The 23858-nt window shown below is 35.0% G+C and overlaps 1 protein-coding gene across 6 annotated transcripts in view; it reads left to right on the forward strand.

Moving 5' to 3' along the window:
• Positions 1 to 23858, forward strand: part of LOC138707511 (SERPINE1 mRNA-binding protein 1-like) — a 60016-nt gene that overhangs the window by 25968 nt on the left and 10190 nt on the right. For 2 of the 6 annotated variants that reach the window (XM_069837034.1, XM_069837036.1), the window contains 4 exons: positions 4790 to 4928; positions 6203 to 6373; positions 13785 to 13871; positions 22224 to 22322. In XM_069837034.1, coding sequence (XP_069693135.1) covers positions 4790 to 4928; positions 6203 to 6373; positions 13785 to 13871; positions 22224 to 22322 — 496 coding nt within the window. The remainder of the gene's footprint in view (positions 1 to 4789; positions 4929 to 6202; positions 6374 to 13784; positions 13872 to 22223; positions 22323 to 23858) is intronic. The other 4 variants (XM_069837035.1, XM_069837039.1, XM_069837037.1 and 1 more) reach the window with 3 other exon arrangements.

Here is a 23858-nt window from a genome sequence, read left to right on the forward strand (position 1 = left end):
TACCTCAATGGCAGCTAGTTGGCTCAGTTGGTAGAGTAACAGACTAAGGACTGGAAGATCTCGAGTTCAATACTGGGTGGTGTTGGAGTGGTGATTTCTCTACTGCCAAAACTGCCCTGTCCTATAAAATTGTTGGTCTGGGTATAGCGTTAGCCTTCTGTGCTCGAGGTTGTGGGTTAGATCCCTGCCCAGGTCGATGGCATTTATACTTTTTTTGAAAGATGGGACATGACAGGGGCGTTGCAATTGGAAAAACAACCAAATGTTACATAGCGTGGTAGGCCTGTTGGTATGGTAACAACGGTTGAGTTGCCAAACTTACAGTTCCCATGTGGTGAGAGCTTATAGCTCTCTTAGCGATATTTATTGTGCACACAATGTTGGCATTGGTATGTTTCGTCTTTGATTCTCTGTCGACTTTTCTATTGTTTTCTTACCTTCGCATCAATTGTCAATGAATGTTTTAACGTCCACCACCTTAATGACAATTGCTAGCTTCCATCAGCTGGCAGTGTGGTAGTACATATTGGCAACATGGCACTGTAGTTCCAAGCTCGGCCGCTTAACTGTCGTGTCCCATCTTTCAAAAAAACAAGTATAAGTGTAATTTTGGCATGCCGGTGACACTGATATAACCTCGCCAGTTGCGAGCATTGTTAAATAAACATCCCCCCCCCCCCTATAAAATTTATTATTGGGTCTCTCCTAGAGATTGAAAGGCAATTCAGAATGTGGTGCTGGCCATATTTCCTCCTAATGCTGAGGTCATGTAAGCATGCAGCCCTACCTCCTTGCTGCATTGTACCTAAGTACAGGAAACCTTTACTTTACTGAAATACACATATTTTTGAATATGTCACTGAAATTTATTTATCATTTAATCATTGTGTAAATATTCAGATGGTTCAGGTCTGAGTAATGTTTCATTTGTGTAGTTCTAACACATTAAACAATTTTCTTTGGGTTATGTTTTGTGACAGCATTGCATGTGACTTGTTATGCTCTAGAATCAACGTAAATGAGATGTTGACATTGCATGAGACATTGTTACACATGGTAAATTTTCATTGTAATAGGTTCATTTTGGATACATGTATAGAAATATGCTTCATAATTTTCTTTGTGGTTATTTATGCTATGTGATAATGTAGCATAGTAACCACATAATTTATGGATTGGTTTATGATCTTAACCTTCATAATTTTAATTTTTACCAGTCATAATATACAGAGTGTTACTATGCTGGTCGGTCCCAGGTAGTAATGTTCTGTTGGCTTAATGACTGTAGTGCGGAACCCCTTCCTGAGGAAGGTAAGGGAGTTGGATCAGTCTGCATAGGGCAGCCTGCACTGAATTGTTTGTATGTCGGTATACGTTCAGTCTCCGCCCATCAACAGATTTTGTTAGGTAGAAGCTGGAGTGGGGCTGGTTTTCATAGGAACTGTCTGTATTAAGGCAAATAACATTCTGTAAGATTCAGTATATTTTCTTTATGAATTCTGCTGTAAAAATCTGTAGGTAATATAATATAGCAATTTACGGAAGTACAAAACATTCAAGTTCTTTTACTTAGGCCCGTATTCACCAATGTCTGTAACAATTTTATCCCGGTTTTTTAGCTAAGGAAACTTTGATTATAGCTACATTTGTATTCACCAACAAAATTTTCGTGGTTAATTGGAATTCTCTGTTTAAAACATTACCGGAGATCAGTTGGTCGATAAAATAGGAAACGCTGAGAGAGGAGGAATATGGTCAAGAATACAAAAAAAAAAAACAGGTCGTCCTAGGTGGCTAAAAGAACGTGCTATCTACTTTCAGGACTACAATGACACTGATTTTGTAACACATTTTGGATTATCTAAAAATGTCAGCTTTATTAGACATCCATGATAGAACATAACCTGGAATTTACAACAAATAGGTAAGATGAATACTCTACAATACCTATTGCTTGTACCAGAGAGAGGCAGTGAAAAGTTACCACACTATGCAGGGGATATCGGGGGAACTGATTGCCCGCAAATCATTTGACAACTCTAGGGGCCTGTTTCATAAAAGTAATAAATTAATACTACTAGTAAAAAAGGTAATAACATTAAGTAATGTTATTACTGTTCTGTTTCATAAAAGTATTAGTTAATATTATTTTTTTAGTGTAAACACAATATTACTGAAATAAATAATATTAGTAAAGTGTTTCATAAAGCAGCAAAGGAAACGAAATTTATTAATACTACTAGCGTTAGTTCCATGAGTGTATTTTAACTAATTTCATAATTGGTAAAAAGTAAATGCAGTGTAGGATTCGATTTTGAAGATAAAACAATGGAAACATTTGAAATGAATAATTCTGACTCAAATAGTGACGTCTCTTCAAGCTCTCTTTCATTCCTTTTCCCCATTTTAAAAAGTATCAGAGACAAAATGAAAGACCATCTCTTCATACTTACAAATGACTTTCACAGGTAATAATGCGGAACTTTCCTGAAACAGGAAGACTTAATTTTCGCTAAATGTACAAGTAATATGTAATGCTAATATGGAATTTAGCGACATAGTGGCTAGATGGCCAGGCAGTAGTCATTATAGTACCATTTTCAATAATTGTGTACGAACCGGGTTTGAACAGGGAACCTACAGGGATTCAGCGTTACTAGTAGAGGCAGGCTACCCCTGTAGATCTTACCTAATGCCTCGTCTGGATATAGTTCATACACCGGCAGAGAATCTATAATGAATTGCAAATCGGTTCAAGAAATGTAATTGAATTTTTGACTTATGGAAGCGAAGATTTCCGGTTCTTGCTTTGGGGATGAATGTGACATTAAATCATATATTTGCCATAACTGCTGCAGCAGTATTGCATAATATTCTTCGTCGAGCTGGAGAAGAATTACCTCAGGATGATCCACATCTACGGTTGCTTGCACCATGGACTGAACTGTTAGGAGAAGGGCAGCTTGATAGATGACTAGATCAACAGAATATATCTCGCTGTGGCAATCTAGTGAGAAAAACAGTAATTGATACCTACTTTAGAAGTTTCCTACCACAGCATTTTACATTAATAAAAGGTCTTACATAAATATTGTTTATTTTTCTTACACATAGTTGTTTATTACAAAACAGGAAATAATTTGCTTTTTTTTTCATATTTTTTTATATACTAAAACAATGAAATTAATAATAATAAGCACAATTCATTATAATAATTTTAATTGCTTAATATTTCAGTTTTTATTTTTTCTTGTTTGAGTAGTTCATTATCTCTTTCAAGTTTTACTCTTTCAGTTTCCAGTTCTTATTTTTTCTGCTGTAGTCTGAGAGAGTGAAGCTCCTTGTTTCACAAGTGTTCTTGTGTTAAGTTGAAGGAGCTGTAACACTGACACTGGCTGAGTCGTCATAGACAATTTCACTTGTAGCTTCAGTGGAGCAGTTTTTTATGGCTCGAACATCAGTGCTATTGGCGGCTCTACTGCAGCTTACAGTCACAGTCGGTTGTAGTGCTGGATGCTTTGGAGTCTTGAGCATATTTGGTGTATATTGATCCCCATTTGAATGGCGTTGAATGAATCTCAAAATTTTATTACTAATGTCCCCGGATCTTTCTGCCAGCACAGTTGCATCTCTATATCTATCTGCAATATCTAATGGTTCACTGCCACCATCATATGGGTTTTTCAGTCCCTCTACCGAAGGCCGAATAAGTTCTATTATCCTTTCAAGGATAGGATCATTTGTAATAATCTTACTTGTGCCCCCACCTGTTTTCAGTGCTTTCATCTTAATTTCCGCTGATGCCTTTGTAGAAGTCTTCTTTAAATTTTCCTAAACATTTTTCAAGTTTATAGCATCCCGAACAGGCCTGTTTCATTGAGAATTAAAACTAATTGAAATTGTTTGCCGCTGTTCATTTTTCATTTGAGTTTAAGCATCTTTTTTTATTTTCTATCACATTTATGTTTTCTGACACCAAATCCAATAATTCCTTCTCTTGAAATGTCATATTAGGTTTCTTTCTATGTTTCTGATCAACACTGGCTATAACTTACAGTAGATAAACTATTTTCACACATATATGTATGTGTGTGTATATATGTATATGTATGTATATATATGTATGTATATATATATATATATATATATATATATATATATATATATATATATATATATATACATACACACACACACATACATACATACTCATAAACTTGTTTATTTTTATAATGAATTTATAGTTTCTGTGGCGCTAGTCCATTGTTTTCCTCCATTTTTCTGTGCTTTGTCAAGAAAAATTTAACTATCAAATGCATCTGAAACGAAAACTTAGTTTTAGAAAACCAGGATAATAAATTGTGTGGTGAATACAGAACTCGGCATTATCAGAGATAATATTACCAGAGTTTTAGAGATTTGAGATAATAGCAAATGTTACTGGTGTTGGTGAATACGGTCCTTAATTTTCATAACTTTTGCAGTTGCGTATATTAAATTGTTCTGATTCTTTTATAGTGTGGTTAAAAATGTGGGTGTTTATTTAATATTGTAATGAATATAACTTCAGTGATGCATAATTGTCCCCTAATGTTGTCTAGAAATTAAGAACACAAATCTTTGAAATGCATATTGACTGATGTATTGGTTGAGTTCTTGTAAAATGTGTAATAATTGATTACTTGATAGTATGAAATGTGCAAGAGTTTAGTTTTCAATGTAAATTCAGCAGTGTACTTCAATTGAAATGAAAGCTATAATAAAATTCTACTGCACATGTTAATTTCAGATAACAAAAAGACAACTCCACGATCTGCTACTGAACGCAGTGAGCGGAATGTAAAGTTTGCGACAGAGAGCCGCGAAGAAAGAAACAACAGACGTAATCGCGAGGATAGGCCCTCAGCTGCCCCTGCAGACTATAATAGGTAATGTATTTTTCAGTGTTGGTGTGAAGTTTTCTTTCCAATTCTCACATTTACATAGTGTGTTCCTTCACTCACTATGCATTATAAAACCTTGCATTCACAGATTACGGGCACTTTTTTTTTAATTGACAATTAACACATTGGTTTTCCACAATTGTTTTCTGAAGAAAGACCAGTAAATTGTGGACTACATCAACCAGAGATTGTTTCCTTCTGCTGATGACTCTTATTTTTGTGATATTACTGATTTCTGTACAGACAGTGTAAAATGTTCCAATATCAATTTACAGTATACAGTACATAGTTGGTAGTTTTCACTTGACTAGAATAAGTTACTTCAGTCCCTTGTTTTGTGAATGATATGTATACTCCTTAAATTTTGTTTTTCCATTGTTTGATGGAACATTTGCAAAAAGAAAAATTCAACCTATATACTTGACGATAAATATGTTGTCTCAGGAAACAAAAGAAACCTCAAAATATTTCGAAGCATTTAATGATATAATTGAAAGAGTATTATTGTGTGCAAACTAGAGTTGTGCGTAACCGGTTATGAAAGATAGAAAAGACATATTGCTACTGGACACCTGGCGCTATAGACGGTATGTGAAGCTCTTGCATCTCGCGGAGTGGTCCAATGTTCGGTTTAACGAATGTCTGAGTCTCACTCTGGTGGATGGCTCTGGATCATGAAAGACTAATATTGAGCCATTGAGGAGTTCCAAGAATTGTTGCAAAGATGCGATTAACATCGTGTACCTTTCAGTTGATATTCCCTCCTCTCTCTTCATTCATTCAGGAATCCAGCTATTGCAACAGCATGCATTATGAAGCTATAATCATTAGACTTTAGAGTGCTTTTTGTTAACTGAGGTAGCCAATGTATTTTGAGTTTAACATGTCCCCCTCCCTAAGTCTTACCTCTCTCTGCTCTTAGATGGAGACTGGATCACGCCCCCTTCTCCTGCGGCCTCTAAGGGAGTCTGGTTAATGTCCCCTGGCATCCTTGAGAGTTCCAGTGTTGTACAGAGATATTTTGATTTATTCATTCTTTTTTCACTGACAAGTCATTTTGACTCTGATATAAAGGGTATAATGAACATGATAGCATTAAAAGTGGTATTATATTGACAAGCTTTTACTATATTTAGAAGAATGATCTGCTTTGTGAATTTCATAAATTTTATACATATTACGTGTTTATGGTTTCAGATGTATGTGATTTATTGCAAAACATCTGTTGCATCAATTGTGAAACAACTTTCTTTGTGCAGAGAACCAAGGGACCGTGATGGCGCAAGATCTGATAGTGACATTCGTCAAAGAGGACGTGGCTCTGGAAGGGGTCTTGGCAGAGGAGGTCGTGGCAGCAGAGGTAGTGGCCGTGGTGGCTATGATAGTCGTGGCAAAAGAGAGTTCGACCGCCAGTCTGGATCTGATAAGACGTAAGTGAAATTAATCATTGTTACGTAATGTTATTGACAATAATGCAAATATGTTTTAGGTAATGTTAGTGGTTGACCTAGAAGCATATTTTTATGAGAAGAACATTTAATTTCTTAAAAATAAGAGTATTGTATGAACTGAGTGTACGTCTTGTGTTTAATTGATATTGTAATCTTTACTAAATTAAATTATATTTGGGGGAAAAAGTAGTATGGTTAAATGGTGAACTTGTAATATTTGAGCTAAATTCCTCTGTGTTTTTAATTTAAACCAGTGTTGATAAGGTCAAGCCTATGAATGAGTAGCACTTGTAGCACAGGAGAAACTGAGGGAAGATCGAGGCTACACATGGAAACATATGACTAGCACAGTCCAAGATGTGGTGGTGCCCGAATGTGGTAAATTTAAATGATACTACTGTTCCAAGAAATATGTCAATCGAAAGTCACTTCAAATTTTAAAGCATTCTAATATTTATAATGTTAGGAGTAAAAGAAACAAACCTCACTGCATTGGGCTACCAATGGAGTTTGATTTTTGCAAAACACTGGGAATATGTCCGCCATTCTCTTAACTTAGAGCACTGTCCTTCTACCAAACCAAGCTTAGCATTTTGCAGATAATAATAATAATAATAATAATAATCTTAATCATGATCATAATCCATGGCTATACAGCCCCCTAAGGGCCCAGACTGACCAGCCAGCTGCAGGCCTCATTAGGTTCACTTTTTGCAGATATCTTGGAATATTCCCAATTTCTTGTGCATTGGCGTCTGTCTTTTGCTGTAGGGTTACTAGTGGGTATACCACAAAAACACATTCCATGAGGTAATATTACAGACAACTTTAGTATTACTAGAATAGTTAATGCCTTAATCAACAAAATAACTGTGGAAATGCGAACATCATAATTGAAAACCTGTCTGCCCAACATAGTGACGTTTTTGTTTATTTTACCTCAAATATTAAATTTATAAAGCTTTGAAGTGACTTGAATGACCTTATCCCTAATCAGATATTTAACTACATCATTATGTTTGTATTTGAATGCTATATGCTGTGTATGAAAAGTGTTGATTTTATTATCAAATACATAATCCATATTACACGTGTTCAGATAACTGCCTCTCTCTTAAATTTTTGGTCTAATACTTCATAAATTACGATTATTCTTGGAAATTTGTCCAGACATATTTTAACTAACCATTACTTATTTTTCTTCCTAAGGCCGTTGACTGTTATGGAAACAAGTAATTACTTGTAATTTAACACAGCTCGATTTTTCAAACCTTCATTTTTTTTTTTTCAACACAAGTGAACAATGAAAAATGTTATCTTTTGAAATGTTCTTCTCTTGGTACTGTTTATTTTGAAGAGATTTTCTCTATCTCCTTTGCAGTAGTGTTTCTCGTTATACAGATGAAATCACACTTTGTTTCTGAAAACCAAACCTTTTGTTTCTGAAAACCAAATCTCTTTAGCAACACTAACCATACAATTTTCAATGTAATCCCTATCCCTAAATGGATGACATCCTGGTACTACCATGTATAATGTGACATAACTAGCCTTGAGAATCTTCTCTGATGAAGATTTATTACTATTGTCCTGCAAATAGAACATATCTGATGTAGTTTGTTGTGTAGATGTTTTGCATTAAAACTGTATCAACTATTCAAATGTAAATATTAAAGCATTTCGTTGATATCTTTCAAACATTCGACCTTCAATTGTTCTGATAGAACACTTACTCCATTAACTACAATATTTTCATAGTCCAAGGCATAGACTTTTTTATGTTAAACTCCTGACTTATGGGATTAGCATAACAAGCATTTTACATGATTACCAAAATTTTGACAATTCCCACTTCTGGATTGAAATTACTTGCTGAGCTACTCACATTAAAAAGTTCTGATTTTTAGTATTATAATCCAGCTATTACGTTAGTATTGTCTTTTATGCAGCAAAATATTAAAAAAATTCAAGCAAGTTTTGAGAAATTCGGATTTCCCTCCCACCGGTTTCATGTATATGAAGTAATGCCATTAATAACTTGGAACCAGACTATGTTAATACCTGTAATGAGGTTGTAAGTATTGAATTTAACTGCGATCTGTAAAATTTAATAATCTGCTAACATACAATGAACATATCTCAGACTGCAATACATTGAAAGTATAGCTGAATAAAAAGTTCATACCTTCTACATAAATTTGTTTTATACATTTATATGACATAAGATTTCTTTGTATTGGACTTAAAAACATTGCTCAAAACTTGGAGTTTATTTTCACCTCTCATGACAAATTTGGCTATTAATCTGGAGAGTTTCCTTGGTTTGTTCTCATTTTGTCTATTTATACATGTGATACATTTGACTGCAGATGGAATTAGGTTAAACTTCTTACTTCTGTTGGAAATAAGTGGTTTCATGTTGTATGTCAATATGACAAAGCTGTGAAGAAGCATAAAACAAAAGTAATGAACAATTGGAATTTAATAGTTCTGTTTTTCCCTTTCAGCACCATCATCTTTATCTATTTATTTTAAATCTAATTCAGGAAAATATAATTGTGGAAGTCATTACTTTATGTAAAAAAATACTTTTTTTATAAGAGCAAGTGAGATTTTCACTACAGTTAACGTTCTCAGTTCTTGATGCTTATTACAGTTACTATTCTATTTCGCATGAGAGGGAAGGGTTGAGATGGAGGGAACTAAAATTGGGGGAGCAACCACTTTAAATCATGTTTTTCTGTGGAAGACATCTCTATTGACTTGTTCATACTACTCGAGAGTGTAGTCTCACCTAACCTGACAAAATAAACTAATTAGGAAATATGTTACTGCTGATACACTTTGTTTGGTAATGACCTGGTTTAGAGACCGTATATCATCTGATAGACTTGTTTCCTCCTTCACCAGATATGAACTCTATTGAAAACGTTTGAGAAGTGAAGAAAAACATAGGAAAATTGCGCAGGAATACTCTTACAAGTCAAACCACAAAAGATCCTTGGAAACTCCTGAAATTATTCAGCTTCACATCTTCGGTAACCTAGGCGCTTCCCATCATATATACCGCAGAGGATACAGGTTCTCATACAAGTAGAGGGATAGCGTATCTCTTTCTTAATTGGTTATTTTTATTCTTCACTGTTTTGTTTCTTCGGAGAAAGGGTTATTTTCATTTTAGGAGAAACACATTTAAGTGGTCAATCATACCTACACTTCTGTTTACTGTACTTATTGTAATACAACTGTTATGGAAAATAATTTTATTACCATAGTTTATATTTAATTACAAGGGGAATAACTGTTCAATTTGCAAAAGAAATTTCAAAATATTTGGAACCATTTAAATATATAATTGAAAAAATTTTATTGCCTGCAAATGCTAAAGCAAGCATAGGTTCATTCAATATTATTACCGATTCGGTGATTGTGTTTAGTGTTATACAGTATATAAGTATCAAAGTTCCGTTTCAATTGCTGACAAGCATATGCTTCTGCCTTCAGCTGTGACAGTGCTACAGTTGTAAGAGGTGACAAACGGTGAGAAAGCATAAATGCTATTCTCGAATTCCATTCAAGTCACAACAGTTCGGCGACACTTGAGAACAAATTTCCATAAAGATTCGCCTAAAGGCCAATTAGTTTTTGCAATATTATGACTGGTCCAAAAAGGGGCTTCAAGAACTGAAATGGCTGCAAATATCGGACATATGACTGACGAAGAATATGAAATATCAATATAATATGTTATATATTATTATAACATACAGCTATATGTTTTATTATTTCTTATATTGTTTTATCATTTATGAAATTTGACTTTCAAACGTTGTCAACATTCCCTGTGAAGAATATAGGTAAAGAAAACATACAGAAACTCCAATATGAACTCAAGAATGGTAAACAGTATCACTTCAGTATTGCCATTATTAAAACAATAGAGCCCACACCTGTGGAGTAACGGCTAGCACGGCTGGCCGTGAAACTAGGTGGCCCGGGTTCGATTCCCGGTAGGGGCAAGTTACCTGGTTGAGGTTTTTCCGGGGTTTTCCCTCAACCCAATATGAGCAAATGCTGGATAACTTTCGGTGTTGGACCCCGGACTCATTTCACCGGCATTATCACCTTCATCTCATTCAGACGCTAAATAACCTAAGATGTTGATAAAGCGTCGTAAAATAACCTACTAAAATAAAAAAATAAAACAATAGAACTGAATTGTTTACAATGGTAACATATTTTAATGTTGTAGTTAAACATAGTTGTAAAAGCTATAAATAAGATATAAATGCAGATGGTTGTATTAACAAACAGTAGTGTTGTCTGGGGGGCAGGTTGAGAGGTTGAGCTATTTACTAAACATTCAATCGACTTCCAGGCGATGTCACCATTTGATACTTGTGTGTAAATGGTGTATATAGAAACGTATTATGGTAAATTTGAATGTAAAAAATTAGTCTAACGGAGATTCGAACCAACTACAACCAATGCTATCTGGTTTAGACCCATGCTTAAGCCACCTACGCTACAATGGCTCATACTTTAATCCTACGTATTGTAAGGTATTATGTAGCTTTCTCGTTCATCTTCATTCTGATAAATATTGTATCCTGTTTTGATAGATTTAGTATTTATCAATGTTATTGCTATTTCACTCTTCAGAGGCCCTGATGCAGCTAGAATCAACCCTTCATTTTATTTTATAACATTTTAGAACAAAATACAGCACATTTACACGGTTTGTGTCATCTTGTGAACTGAAGTTTCAAGGAGACGGGCATGCACACTGTTGTGTTTCTGGAATCTAGACATTTATCATTGGCCCATTCTTTTTGAACCTTATTGTACCTGCCATATTGCTCGCATTGTCAAATGATTGACCCCTGCATAATTGAATGTCTAAATCATATTTACTTAATAATATTAATGCGCTAGCTAATTCTTCTGATTTGTGCTCTGAATTTGAGAAAAAACAGATAAATCTTTCAGCAGGAAATCCATCTTTTGATAAATACCTTATAACAAAAGACAGCTGATCTACATGTGTAATGTTGGAGATGGAATCTAATGTGGTGGAAAAATATTTAGTTTTCTTCACTTCATCTACAATATACTTCACCACTCTTTCTGCCAGAATAGATATAAACTGTTCACATCTTTGAAAAGATATGTGCTCCCTTTTCCTTTATTTTAAGTTTCTCTGAAAATCAGTATATTGCCTGCATGATTTTCTAAAATCACATTCACTGTCCATATTTTGTGCAGCATGACTTCATTTAGCAATATGATCATGAAGGAATTTATTCAGTTTGCACAATCATTAGAAATTGGATCACTATCACCATTCACTCTATATGCGTCATTTGGATCAACTGAATTAATTGATTTCACGTCATTATTACTGTTTTTAATATCGAAAACTCCTGACTCGGATAAACTACACGCACCATTATTTTTGGTGCTGTTTGCCACATTACTACACTCTGACGTATCTGGACTCGAATTGGAACAAGCTGGCTGTGATTGTTTTTTAAATAGCATATCTATTTTTGCACTCTCACATTTTCCTTCTTTGTTTCTGGTATCGAGAACCACTTAGCTTTTTCCTACTGTTACTCATTATAGTGAATATTGAAATATAAATCATCTAGGTACAAAGCAACTGGACTCTTTACCATTTCAAATTAAACTGAACTGCCAATCATCAGGCTGCTACAGTGGCTGGTGGTATTTTCTTTGAATTGAAATCTGGATGGGCATTATTGAGTGTTGATACTGGAAGTGCTATGATCGCATTGTGACAGTATTATTGAAAACTGCCCTTTTTTTACGTTGGCAGACCATTCATTAAATTTGAACTGATTGTTGCCAATGTTATTCATGTCCTTTTCATTGTGCGTCGAAGTTCATGTACTCTTTTAGATACGGTAGTTATGAATAAAAGAAAGTTAACAATAATAACTGAAAAACCACCCCTTCAAATCTGCCGCCCTAGGCAGCTGTCTAGTCTGCCTAGGCCTAAAATACGCCCCTGCCTGTGTATAATGTAGTGTCTATACCAGGCATGTCAAGGTCATGGCAGAGGTTAGGAAACTGCTGTCAGATTTCGCTTTGCATGCACTATGGTTTCAATAAGGGTAACACTCTGAAACTAAACCACAAACAACTATCAGCTATTATGAAAGTCCGAAGTGTTTAAACGGAGTGTGCAGCATATTAGTTTAAATAACTCTCTCCAATATTTAAATCTGTAGATATTGTGATAGTGCTGCCATCATAGTAACTATCAAAATAGTTACGGTTTACATGATGACAGTACGATAGTTGCTATTATGACAATAACTTTCACGATTTACTGGCGCAATGTAAACTAGGCTTAAATTTTGCTTTTCTTTTCGCTGTAGAGAATGAAACTGCTTCCCATTCTCTACATTGATCAGTTGTGTGCTAGTGTTACCATTTCTTTATGAACTCTTTGTGTAGTAATACCTTTATTTCTGTTCTCTTTATTCTAATAGATCGGCCATTTCATTACCTAACAATCACACAGAAGATGTAATCAATTGTATCCATTAGTTTTATGTACCGGTACCATTGTTAAACTCTAGAGTGTAACTGTGAAAATTTCATATGAGGAGAATAGGACGTAACAGACTTGACATAGTAGACTTGATATATTTCAGAGATACAAACGTCGGTAAAAGAATCATTTCTGGTTGCTTTTTTATATCTTAACGTGTGTTAATTTCAGTACCTAATTCATGTTACTAAATTGGTTTTTCAATGCTTGCGTTTTGTGTGTTCACAGCTAAGCATGATAGGTTTTAAGTGTGTTCAGGAATTTTAAAAGTAGATTGTAGCTATAGAAAATGGATAAGATGTTACTCTTATCTTGATATTCCAGAAGTTACACTTTCTTTAAATAATAAATTTCTATCTTGTAAGTCAAATTTGATGCACATTTTTAGACTTTGATCTAAACGAATGTAAGAGAAGTCTTTCTATTTTAGGAAACTTCCTTTGCTTAAAAGATTATAGTATAGAGGCAGTAATAGGTGGTGATAAAGTGTGATGTTTATTTTTCATATGCAGTGTATATTTTTTATGTATATCTGTTTATGTCCAGAACACTTTAGGCTATGTTCTGTACAATACGAGCTTGAATTAAACACTAGTATATTGTGTACTTCTAAAGCACTTCTAATCATGAGAACTTTCACTCTTGTATCGAAGCATTTACACAGAATATGTTTCCAATTTTAATGATAAATTTAATTATGTGGATTAGGCGTATGTTGTACTATTTTTCAAATTTCATTAAGATTTTCAACATTACTTCACTTGCACTTCTTACTGGAACTAAAGTACAGATAATTGTAATCCAGAATAGTCGTCCTAATTACAGTGGTGTGAAGCCGATTGACAAGCGTGAAGGTGGTGGAGCTCACAACTGGGGGAATCATAGGGATGATATTGAGTGAGTATATTTTTTTTTTATCTGATGGTAAATTCTAATTTCAAGACTACTGAGGAAGTAATTTTCAGTTACTCATAATGGCATGCAACATGAAACCACATTTTACTAGATACTCTTAGTTATGTCACAGCAAAACTTGATTTTATTCAGTTGTGATAACAAATCTGTTTCTGAATTGTAACATTTGTAGATAATGTACTAAGATATTGTATAGTTGCAATATGTCTTCAAATGTGTAAATTTACATACTAATGCCTTGGTTGTGCTTGAATACTCAAATTAATTCTCTTTTAGTGTTTGGGTTATCATTTATTCTTCATAATATATTAACATTTCAGTTACTTGAGTCTTGTTCTCTAACAAATTTAATTGTACATAATATAGAATTACACATTTAATGATTTATAGTAATTTAACTAGTAATTTGTGGAACATATATGAAATAATTCTAATAATTAACATGTTTATTTTATTGCTTTAAAAATGAATTACGTAAGAGGTTTATTGTTACGCACATTTATAGAGAAAATGTGTACCTACCAATATCATGGAGGAGGAGACATTATAGTGGACCCAGCTACATTTTTGTTTTCACTTAATGTATGTTACAGGTGTCTTTGCTTTATAATTATACTGGGAAATATATAAAGGTTGTGATTGACACTGCGTTGGTGAATTCTCATGGGTGGAGGCTTGGTGTTATCTTGACCAATAAATAATTTGGCAAAAACGTATTACGGCGAACGCCAGTAGGGGAAGTTATCCCCACCCGCGCCACTCGGCACCTCGCTCGTATGCTCTCTCTCTACTGTCTCTCTCTACTATATGTCCCGCTTCGATGGATCACTGCCTACCACATTGTAATACGCATTAGACAACTGTCCACAACGCAATACGCATTAGACAACTGTCCACAACATGTACTGACACAACATAACACAATGTAATGTGGTTTTCATTAAACAACACTCACCTGTTAACTTTGCACGTCCTCGAAGTAACACAATAGTCTTTTTTTTTCCCACAGGTTGGACACTTGTAATAAGTACACGTCTTCGGTACAGATCATCACTACACGTGGTTACGTCTGTACACGAAGTTGGACACGGACACAATGAAGTGTTAACACTTATGCCACCCCCTTAGTCAACCCCTACCAAGCGACATTCACAAGCCCACCAATTTCTACCAATGCTATTCGGTCATTGTCCCCTTCTACAATACGTTATGGCAGTTACCTTAAACATAAATAGATTCATTTTCCCTTCTAACGCCAACTCGCCTCAGTAGCCGAGAGGTCTAAAGCGTGAACAAAAAGCGTGCGTTTAGGTTTAGTTACGAACTTTCTCGGATTGAATCTCCCTTTGTGCGAAGTCGTAAGAAAAAAAAAGAGAGAGGCATGAAGCAAGGAACAGAGAGGAAGAGAGAGACTGACAGAACGAAGTTCCTCTTTTGCTTCGTAGATGCCATTACTCTTTTTGTTCCACTTTCCTACACTAGATGTCACCCCACTCTAAACCCCTATTTCCACTCTTTCCCGCTATGGTGTGTGGTGAGCTTGTAGGGGAAAAGTGGAAAGGGGACGTGGGCGGAGCTTTGCGTTCGCCTTATTACGTTTTTCCCAATAATTCATGCATGACCTGTTACGATGTAAGTGGGTTATGAAGTGTTATTGCGCAAGATATCTCAAGCCTCCTTCATGTGAGTTAGCCCACGCAGTGTCAGTACAGCCTTACATATTTTCCAGTATAGATTCCGTGCCCTTTATCGTCTTGCTTCAAGCACTGTATTCTTAGGGTGTCTGTGTTTTTTTTTTGTAGTGTTTGTCATCGTTGCTGTTGCACACTGTGCGGTTTTTTTAAAGCGAAACATGAAGCCCTGCAGCAAGACTTCTTTTATTACATTTGCTTTACCTTTGCTACAGCAACTGTGCAGCAAATCCAAACACTGCCCTACGAGTTTGCTGCATGATTCATCATGGCGGAATGCGTATTTTGGTCTGCCGCAACGTTTATCATTATTAAAATCGTCTAGTAATAATAATTTCATGTCATTATCACGTAAGTCGAAAATATGTAACATGTTCGGTTCTTTTAAGTTTAAATTTATTACTGCAGTAATTGTTGCCAATATTAACTGTCTACCATTTTACAGTCAGCTGGACGAATTGCGTTTTTTTCGACCCTCTTTTTTTGCTGCAGCAAGGCATGAAGTACTTTAAAAAGAACGCACAGACAGTATGCTTAATGGGTGTAATTTCTTACATTAATAGATTAACATAAGGTTTTTTTTTGCCACAGTATATATTACTACTGAAAAAGTAATAATTCTGTATATTGTACTCTCTCATTGCATGGTTTATTAAAAAATATATATAATACTGTGTAATAGTGGAATTTTCCCAGATTTTTCCTTGATTACGGAAAACTGGTTTTGACATGTTGTTTGTCACTGCATGATACTGTCTCTCTTTTTCCTCTCTGTTGATAGCGATTTCTCCTAAGCTGTTGGACAGATTTTGTTCCTAATATTTATCTACAAATCAACTCATTTGGGAATGATGCAGATGAAATATAACAATGTTGATAAATATTGTTTTCATTTGAAATAAAATGCAAAATGGCTTCTAGAACCCGGATTTCCTTGCAGATGGGTGTTTTTATATAAACTGGTTGCACTTCTCAAACTTAGCAAATATTCATTTTATGACTTATCGATTCTGAATAACCTTACTTTTTCCGTGCATGTTTGGGGCTTTTTTTGGGAGCAAATTCATGCATAATACATATTTTGAAGATTTTAGATTCAATAGCACATATTTTCATTTTTTATTGCATATTATGGCCTTTTATGTATTTAGTTCATATATTACATTAAATTGGATAATATTGCCTTCTATGAATGTTGCTTTGTAAAATCTGGTATTTCCATGTTATTTGTATAATTAGAAAATAGTAAATAAAAGAAAGCAATAATAGCACTCTCAAGTTTGTTTCCATCATAATTGCCTTTTTCTTGTACAACAAACTGCCATTTATAATAATGTGACATGTCCAATTACACCCTGACATATTCTCTTTTTTTTTTAAGAAAATGTAAAGAGCATAACTAATGTCGCAAGGAGCAGCAGACTCAAGTATATACAGTGAATGTAAGAAGTGAACGTACATGTAGTAATTGTAAATATATATTTAATTTTACCACTACTATTAATGAAGAAAAATTCGTTCTGACACTGGGGATCATCAGCTTGGCACGCTGAGTGCTCTTACCCTTCATATACTGCTATGGCTATGAATGTCCTTAAACCACTGAAAGGAGTCCAGTCGGACCCCAGGCCAAAATTATTAAGACTACCATGATATTTTACATTTAACTTAGAACATTTACAATCATTTTAAAATAAAATTTTGAATACCATAACACTTTTAAATTGCCATGAAGCTCCAAATTAGTGGTTTTTGTGGATACTTTACAGCAGTGGTTGTCAGCACTCGCTGAAATGTGCAAAGGGTACGTGGTGCTGTCCCGTGTGCACTGTCGTGCAACAGGGAGAGATAGAGAGCATACTCTCTAGCAGCTACGGAGTGCACTCTAGTGCACTGGATCTTCTACTGAAGTTTAATGCCTACTAACTCATCAGATCTGGAATTGATTTTTGACTTTGAAAACTTTATTTGTTCTTAAATGTGATTAATTCCAATACATGTACAATTTTTCGAATAATTTTCTTAACAATTGCTCTGCATTACCTAAGTACATGTGTTTATACTTTTATAAGCATTGGGATGACTATGTATGTGTGCACAGGTGTACAGGAATATTTTGCAGTAGTGGTGCACACACTTACGTAAAACACTGCACTTTTTGTGTATGTCGGAAAGCATGTTTACCTAATTATTGGTATCGCATGTACTTCTGTGCTGGCTATGGATAAACTGTAATTCAGATCTGGTGCTCTGATTTAGAATGTTGAACTTTGCAATCAAATCTTAATCTTAAATTGATAGGTTACCAAATTTCTCTTACTTCTGGTTGTGGTATTGAATTAGTTTTGTTTTAAAACTAAATTTATTGCTCGAAGTAATTTGACTTCTGTAGTGGAACTCTTCTTTCACTATTCTGTCCTCCTTCCTCATCCCTCTCCTTCACTTACCATTGTAGGAGGAACAAAGAAATTACATTGAGAAAATTTTGAAACAAACTTTACTGCAATTATTAATTTGGTAGAATGTTCCATATTGAAAATTATATTTTAGGAATTGAATCTACACTTTTTAGTCAGACTTCAGCAAAATTTGTTTCTAGTTGGTAACACGATGTCTCGTAAATTTATTTGAAAGGAACTCTGCTTTAGTTGGAGAGACAGTAGCTACAAAATAGTGATTACACTGGTCGGCATCAATTTTCTCCCTGCTGAAATTTTGATAATTTCGACAGTACTGAGTACGGATGTGATAAAATTCTCACATCACCCACAGTTTTTGAAGGGAAGAGTGTTATATCTTTATATTTAAAATGCATTTAAATCAATATAACCTATACACTTGCAAACTTGTTACATTTAAAGTATAATACTGAAATTAATGTACTATACACTTTTTATTATGTAACATTTGAAGATTATATTTCGTAACATTATTAGAAGATTATATTTCTTTTTATGTTCTTCAGTAAAGTTGTTTTCGTATTTAAGTAATATTTTAAAATATGGGCTCAGATGAGAATTGTTGCTGGAGATTACTTCACCTATCTGGACTGCCATAAGGTGTAAATAATTTGAAAGTGTTCTTTTTACAGCAAAGTGATTCCTAAGTGTAATCTGTGGGGATGTGACTCCAAAAGCACAAAGAAAGCCTCTATTACAATTACTCCATCCAATGTAAGGTTGGTGATCAAGAAAAAGTGTTGTCCCCAAAACATTGTTGCTGTTAATGTTCGAGAACACTGACTGGCTGATTGAAAATTACACTTAAAGCAATGTTTTTTTGCTATCCCCATGGAATGGCGGATACCTTGCGATTATATGACTGCTACATTTGTTTAACGAAAATCAGTGGTTTCTCCGGAAAATAGACACAAAATAGTTTATGTGGATCTTTGTTTTGTGCACAGACCTATCTCGCATGATAAATCAATGCTTGTGCTGTAAATGCCCCAAGAATATCATATGGAATGTGAACCACAGTCTCGAAAAATTTCACCCGAAGCTGGACCAAATTCATCTTCAAGAGATGAAGATATTTCAATGTCGGATATCAGAGAGCCACATTTAATAGTCCAATCTGAGTTAAATGACTTAGAGAATTGGATCTTCTCAAAATGAAGGCACTGTTACTTTGGTCGAGACTCCAACAGTGGAATCTACTTGAAAAGAATGTGAAAGTTTTATTATATAGGAAGAGGCAATCTGGAAATGCAAACTGTTTTTCTATGGATGAGGATTAGTTTATTGCAGTGATGTCCATAGCCTGATGGAAGAAATTCAGATTGACTGTACCCCTGAAGAGTGGAGACTTTTCGAAAGTTAGGCTCAAGGCAGATTCACTACCTAATGGAAATAAATATCCTCCATTGTCTCTTGTTTATGCAGCACAGATGAAACATCACATATTAAAAAATTAATTAATATAAAACATGAAAATGCGTAGAATGTCTGTGCTGATCTGAAAGTAGTGGCAGTGGTTCCTGGGATACAAGGAGGTTGCACAAAATATTCTCTCTTTTGTGAATGTGATAGCCTTGCGAGGAAGACTCACTATAATGTAAAAGAATGGCCATTCCTAAATGAAATAGTTCCAGCAGAGAAGAATATGGTGCATAAACTTCTAATCAACCTCACAAAAGTCTTCTTGCCTCCATTACATATAAAATAAGGCTCTTGAAAGCAATGAGAAAAGATAATGAAGGATTTTCCTTTCTCAAAAATTCCCATTCATCAGCGAGGCCAGGATATAAAAGGGCATATTTGTTGGTCCTCATATAAATAAACTTTCGGGATCCTGAATTCAGATTCAAACTAAATACAGTGGGGAAAAAAAGAGCCTGGGATGCCTTTGAAAACACTTGCAGAAACTGCCTTGGAAACAGAAAATCACAAAACTACAGGGAGAATATTGAGTTTGTTTCTTCATACCATGCCATGAGGTGCAATATATCTTTGAAATTGAATTTTCTGCAGTCGTATGGATTTATTTTTTGATATGGAAGCTGTCTCTGACAAACTGGAAATGGAGAACGATTTCATTAAAATATTTCACGAATGGAGAAGATATACGGTGGCAAATGGAATCAATTTCTTGGCTGATTTCTGCTGGACACTGGTGTGCAAGAGACATCATTCGAGCAACACAAGGAACAGAGGATGACAAAGTAGGCTTATTTACATCATGTTTTGCAATTGAATTTTCATATGAGACTGTAGTTTCATATTTTATAATTGCCATATTCACTTCGAAAATAACTTTGCCTTTTTACACATGAAAATGCCTAAATTATTCTAATTCTTTTCCCCAGGAATTTGTGGGTGATGGAAAAATTTTTGTAACAAGTTCGAATTCAGCAGACCTAAATCTATATAATTACCATAAATTTTGTTGGAGGAGAGAACATTTTTTTGCAGGCCAGTGTCACTTGCAGGCAACAGTTTTCTTCGAATTTGTTGTTTAAGTGGAAAATGGTGCTGAGGTATGCTTTCTGTTCGTGATGTGAAAATAAAAGAATTCTGTCTGCACTTTGCACAACTTTTCAGGAGAGAGGCTTTAAGTTCGAAATAAAAAATACTTGCCATTTTTAGTTCAACTCTCTTGAAATTTTGTCATGTGCTTTCATTAAGGGAGGACAGTCTGTAATAATATTTTCATAATCAAAGTTCTACTATATCACCATTGCTGAAATGATAATTTTTATAGTATTTTCTGTCTTCCCAAAACATCAATTTTAACATAAAATTTGTCTGCAACCTTCTTTTTACTAATCTTACATTTCAAAGAATAATTCCTTATTGAAGGAAAGGTGCAATATGTTGAATCATTTCTAGTTTTCAGGGTGCCTTACAATTTACCACATAAAATTCTGTATCTTCAAAATTTAACCTGAATCCCACATTAAAAATAGTATTCTCAGCTCAGTTGGTAGAGCAGCTGGCTACGGACTGGAAGGTCCGGGGTTCGATCCCAGGTGGTGACAGGATTTTTTCTCGTTGCCAAACTTTCAGAACAGCCCCGAGGTTTACTCAGCCTCCTATAAAATTGAGTAGCTGGTCCTTCCCGGGGGTAAAAGGCGGTCAGAGTGTGGTGCTGACCACACCACCTCATTCTAGTGCCGAGGTCATGGAAAGCATGGTGCTCTACCTCCATGCCCCCCAAGTGCCTTCATAGCATGTTACGGGGATACCTTTACCTTTTTTTACCTTTTATGCTCTTTTCCGAACGTTAACAGTTTAACTTTCTTGAATTAGAAATATTTGCTGGTATTGTGATAATCTTTAAAAATCTTCAGACACGAAGTGCATCACTTTGAGGATGTATTTATTTACACTCTGTAGCAGCCAAACAAATGAAATTGATGACCAGGTTCACACACACACACTTTTTCAATCTGTGAATGAACACTGTCAACTCTTGAATAAAAGTGTGACTTGGTGTAGATTTTTAATTGTTACAGTTTCAAGATTTGGGTACTGATTAATTAATTTCATCATTGCTAGTGACATAATAATGAGAAAATCACATTAGCTGTTCATCACTATAATATGTAAGATGAGTGTACCAACCTGACTGCAATAAAATAGACTTGACATAAAGTACATGAGATGAGACATAATATTCTGAAAATAAGCATACTAAATATAAATTAACATTTTTGATACTGAAGAGCATACAGCGATAAAAAACATTGTCTTTCTGATAAGTTGTTACAGTACTTAGTTTCAGTAGCAGATGGTGAAAAAGCTGTAATGCCTGTGTAATGTAGATATAACTTTTTTTTCGAAATTGAAAGCTCTTTTGGACTTGAAGTCTCTTTCACCTATCTCTGCATAAGAAACCAAATTAGTTTTGAACATAAACATTACTGTAGGAGATAAATGGAAGTCTCAGCTATAGGATTTGATATACAACTTAATTTCGATGAAAAGTGTAGATAGAACTTTTTTATTGTCATATCACGATTTGAAAGCTGTTCAAGAAATAGGGCAATAATAACATAAGCCTGCACTTAATCCTAGGAACAAGGAATTCGAGTAATGCCTAATTTCTTAACAGCAGAAGAATGTCGAAGAAAACATGTGCACAATATAGTTTAGATTTCGGTGAAGGGGACCATGAGTGATAATCTAAGAATCTGTTTTAGGGAACTGAATACAAGTCACTCATCTGAAGACCAGCATGACTGGGTTGTTGAAAAACCAGGAGAAGATCATCAACCACCTGCAGAGTCTGGTGATGTCAAGTATGTTTTTTTTTTTCTGTTGATGTATATGTTGTCCACCGCTATGGATTAATGGTTAGCATGCCTGACCATGAAACTAGCGGGCCCGGGTTCAAATCCTGGTTGGGACAAGTTACCTGGTTGGGGGTTTTTTCCGAGGTTTTCCCCCCTCAACCACTGGTAACTTTCGGCGTTGAACCTCGGATTTATTTCGCCGCCTTTTATTTCAACTTCTTGTATCATCTACAATAGTTTCAAGTCCAGCAGACTTGATGCTATGGTTTACCTACAGATATAAACTGTACGGGGAGCTGCATATGATCCCAGGGAGTTGGAAGGGCTTCCACAGCGAACTGCGACAGACCAGGGATCTGGTAGTTCTATGTAGCTCACGGTATCTGTGGTGCTGCAATCTTCAGGTCAATGTAGGATGCAGCATGACGTAATAGTGATTTGCGAACAGATGTCATTGATCTGAGGAGGCTGCGGACAACGGGTAGACTCCGTCAGACCTGGATCCCATAGCTGAATCAATAAGATGGCACTGTATAATGATGAATGATTTATGGAGTAATGGTGGAATGCTGGTAGGGGAAATTGGAGTACCCCGTGAAAACCTACCACAAAACAGTCTTTGGCCACCACAAATTCTAGTTGGACCCACTGGGATTCGAACCCAGGTTACCAGCATGGAAAGTCGATGCTCTAGCTGTTTGGCTAATATTGTGGTTTTGTTGATGCAATATGGGTTTTGATAAAATTTGCGGAGTTAGTATTTATTGGTGAACTAAATCGTACTTAATGTAAGAGTCATTCCATGTCAAACTAGACAAGCTTTTGACCTTGTGTTTTCAAAATTGATTGAAACTTTTTGTACGCCTTTTTGCGGTAAATAAAAGATACCCATATACTTTTTGCTCCGACCAAACTTCATTGTTTTGGAATTTATACAACAGAAATTATCGAAAAAGCATGTGCACCAATATAATTTAAATGTTCGTTTCTCCCATTATGTTTCTCGTACGAAATCGAGATTAATCTCAAATAGGTAAAAAAATCATGCTTTTAGGCTGTATATTTACTTCTTATTTGTCTGTATTATCCCTAATTATTAAATAAAGATTCATTTTTTAATGTTAGCACAGATGGAGTACCAATTTTAAAATATCGGCATATTCTCCGTTTAATTCTCTTGAATTGTACAAAATTTCAGTGGGCGAAAGTAATAAATTACTAAACAAATGCGCGCATAGCTCTCAATGCAGATTGCCAGCGTGCTATTCCAAGAAGCAAAACTTCTTGTAACGGTACTCCAAGAAGTACTCCTGAGCTATACCTGTGGAATTTATTGTACAATATAGATTATTTTAGCTCTCTCTCAAAAGTCGTTCCAATTCATAAAATAAATTTATTTATAAAAAATGAACCTGTGAAAAGTTTCAAACACGTGGGAAGCCATGCCAAACACCGCATTTTATAAGCGGTTTTTTTTATGATATGAAAGAAAGGTCGGTATTCATAAGTTTACTGACATATATGTGGGACAACATACAAATT

The sequence above is a fragment of the Periplaneta americana genome, chromosome 10 (genome assembly GCF_040183065.1).
Source record: "Periplaneta americana isolate PAMFEO1 chromosome 10, P.americana_PAMFEO1_priV1, whole genome shotgun sequence".
NCBI lineage: Eukaryota > Metazoa > Arthropoda > Insecta > Blattodea > Blattidae > Periplaneta > Periplaneta americana.